The sequence below is a fragment of the Phalaenopsis equestris genome, unplaced genomic scaffold, assembly GCF_001263595.1.
Source record: "Phalaenopsis equestris unplaced genomic scaffold, ASM126359v1 Scaffold198941, whole genome shotgun sequence".
In the NCBI taxonomy this organism is placed as follows: domain Eukaryota; kingdom Viridiplantae; phylum Streptophyta; class Magnoliopsida; order Asparagales; family Orchidaceae; genus Phalaenopsis; species Phalaenopsis equestris.
Genome location: NW_018218837.1, coordinates 35,820 through 39,106, shown reverse-complemented (window position 1 = coordinate 39,106; position 3,287 = coordinate 35,820). Strand labels below are relative to the sequence as shown.

Genomic DNA, 3,287 nt, shown 5'->3' with positions numbered 1-3,287 from the left:
AAAAGCTAACGCAGCACTTACGATGAGGAGTCGGGGGGGGGGGAGGGGGGGGGGGGGGTCGATCTCAATTGGGATCATGAGAAAACGGGAGGGAGCGACAGGGAGGGACCGATAGGGAGGGAGCGAGCGAGGGAGGGACCGATCGGAAGGGAGCGAGCGAGGAAGCGAGAGGTAGGGGGAGAGGATACCTGAGTCGACAGTGAGGGAGGAGCGCAAGCCGAACAAAGGGAGGGGTGATGCGTAAAAAGCAGAACGAGAAAGCTGTGCCGCGGGATCGATCCCGCAGCCGGCTTTTTACCCGAATCGCGTCCCGTCGCAAGCGGGACGCCCTGCCAAAAGACAAAATTTTGCGGTCTCAGGACGTGACGCTCCCATGTCGCGCTCTCAAACGGACCCTGAGTTTGAGACTAACATTGTCCCTACAATATTTCAATCCTTATTGTTGGGTAAACTTCCATTCTTTAAAAGGTTGTAAGACCTAGATATTTATGTCGCTTGATGATGTCTCATCACATCTATTATGTATGATGCATTTGCTTGAACTCATCTTTTTATGCTTGGTTGTGTTATAACTTGCATGTTGATAGCCATTTGAACATTTCTTTTATTGGAATAGAGAATCTCACTTAAAAGTCTTGATGGTACGTGACAAACACCAAATGAAAATGAACAAGCATCTTTAATAAAAAATGTTCTTAGGCTCTTGAATATTTCTTACATTGGAAGATAATCTCACTTGGAAAGCCTAATATGTGCCATAAAAATGAGAATGAACAAGCATCCTTGCTCGAGAGTGTTCTTAGGCTTTTTATACAAGATATAATAAATCATAGAGCTAGTGCCCATGTGAAACCTAATTATCTAGAATAAAATAAATCTTATTTGATACCAAGTATTTAGCAGAGGAAATCTCAAATTCATTCGATTAACATATTTTTTTTTTTGTCTTTTGAGACATAAGGTGAAACCAAATTTTTTCTTTCAAAGTTGTATTGTTTCATTTCCATGGAGTGCTCTAATAACAAATAATGTATCATTAGTTTGTCTTCCATCTTATGTTAGAACATAAAGGCCTACGATTACCTTTCAGGATGTTGTGATCCAATTCTTTGTGACTCTCCTCTCACTGTTTTTGGCCCTCATGAGCCTCAATAGCCACAAGTGCTTGAGTATGTAAAATAGTAAATTATTCAACCGAAACATGTAGATAAGTGCACTAATCAGTAAAAGTATGAAAAGTAGACAGAGCAGTGAGTATAACAAAAACTGAAGGATCAGCTCAAAGCACCACAAATTGCCACAATTAAACTTCAATGCAAGTACATGGAATCGTATTACAAAAATCCAATTCGACAAAATCATTTCTACGTCTTTAACCAAGTGTAAACAGTGAGGCATTAATGATTAAACCACGGAACTCATGAAGATAAGGTTACTAAAACAACTTTTTACATTAGCCAAGTTATTTGATATCTTACACCGAAAAGAAATACTGTAACCTAATAAAGCAATGGAAGCAACTGGCACGCAGGACTAGAGGAACACATACATATCAATTGGATCCAGAAAAGTTCTTGCGAACAAAGTCAAAAGCCAACTGATAATAATAAGTTTATCCATCGCAAAACCTTACTCATCTGAAATTCAACTATCTGGAGAAATTTTGGCCTTCTTCCTCTTCACCCCACCAATAAAACCCTCCACAAACGCATCAACAATCCGCTGCTGGGAATCTAAAATCATCTGCGTCCTCTTCAGCTCCATTTCCATCCTCATCTTCTCAGTCTCCCTAACCACATCCATCTTCACCCGCTCCATCCTCATAAATCCATCCCCGACCATCCTCAGAGCAGCCACCATCCCACCGAGCGTCCCTTGCTCCATCTCCTCCTTCCTCTTCCTCTCCAGCCTCCGCCTCATCTGCTCCTTCGCCGGCTTCACCCCTATATCGAAGAACTCAGTCTTCAGCTTCCCGCCTCCGGAGCTAGGGTTCACGATTTTTGACCGGACTGCCTTCGGTATCGTGAATCGGAGCCCTTCGCCATTGGAAAGGAGGCGGCGGTGGATGTTGCGGGAGTTGTCGGCATCATCGGAGTGGGAGGTGGAACCGGAGAGGGAAGCAGGGGGAGGGCATTCCAAGGATTCCATGAGTGGGAAAAACGGCCAGGTGGAGGTGGGAGGAGCGTGAGGGCGGAGGGTGAGGGAACGGAGGCGATCAGAACGAAAGCGCTTACGGAGCTTCTCGATCTTATGGCGGCACTGGACGGAGGTCTTGGGGGTTGCGGAGGGGAGGTGGGATGAGGTTCGGGAGAGATCGGCGGCGACCTCGTCCCAGTCGGCGGCGCGGAGGTTGGCGCGGCGAAGGGAGTGCCATTTGTTGCGGTATGATTCGATGAGGGCTAGGGTTTCTTCGTGGGACCAGCAGGGGGGTGGGAGGCCGCGGCGGATTGGTTGGGCGCCGGAATTGGTTGGTCCCCGGATGGGGTGGGCGGCGGAGGGGAAGAAGCGGCGGGGGAGGCCATGAGAGGGGTGGAGTTGGTGGTGGTTGTGGGGAGTAATAGATGATAGGGGAGGTACGGTGAGGGTGGGTGGGGAGGGGTGGGGTGCGGCGCACGCGGAAGGTTTCGAGACCGCGCCAGAGGGGACGCGGGAGGCCCATCCCGCCCGCCCAGCACGGCACCGTGGGTGGCGGTGTGTTGACCGCCTCGGTTGGCCGCGTGGCTGCGGCTTAAAGGTTTCCTTTTGCTTTCGGAGGACGGAGCAATAGAGAGAACAAAATTACTTTTAATTATGAATTAATTATAAATTAATCTGAATTTTCTTATGTAGCTTTCGAAAGTATTATCTTAAAACACCTTGATAAAAGTGGAATTTACATGCATAGCACCTAATGTTTATGCATTTACATGGGGACGTCAAAAAGGGCTTGTTGTTCACAAGCTGCTCGTGTTCGGCTCCTTCGCTAAGTTAATAAGTCGAACACAAATAAAAATTTGTTCATTTATGTTTGGCTCGTTTAGACTCAAAATACTACTCATCAATTATATATCTACATATTGATGAATGGTATTTTTTTAAAATTAAATTGACTACTAGGCTATAAAAAATTATAGTCATTTAAAAGTATTAATTAAAAAAAATTGAATAAAAATTATTAAATTTGATTCAAATAATATTTTAATATAAATAATAATTTTTAAATCTTGCATCAATTTTTAACCTCTTATGACTATGTGATTATGGTTGTCAAAACCACTCTTTGTTTGTGAACGGTTTATTTCGGGCTC

At 44.9% G+C, this 3,287-nt stretch overlaps 1 protein-coding gene across 1 annotated transcript; it reads right to left on the bottom strand.

Moving 5' to 3' along the window:
* Window positions 1-1,427: 1,427 nt before the first annotated feature.
* LOC110035665 lies at window positions 1,428-2,262 on the bottom strand (the record flags this gene model as incomplete). Its single annotated transcript, XM_020739933.1, is given in 1 exon segment — window positions 1,428-2,262. A coding segment is annotated over 1 exon segment (618 nt), but the record flags the coding sequence as incomplete, so codon positions are not given.
* Between the last annotated feature and the right edge of the window lie 1,025 nt (window positions 2,263-3,287).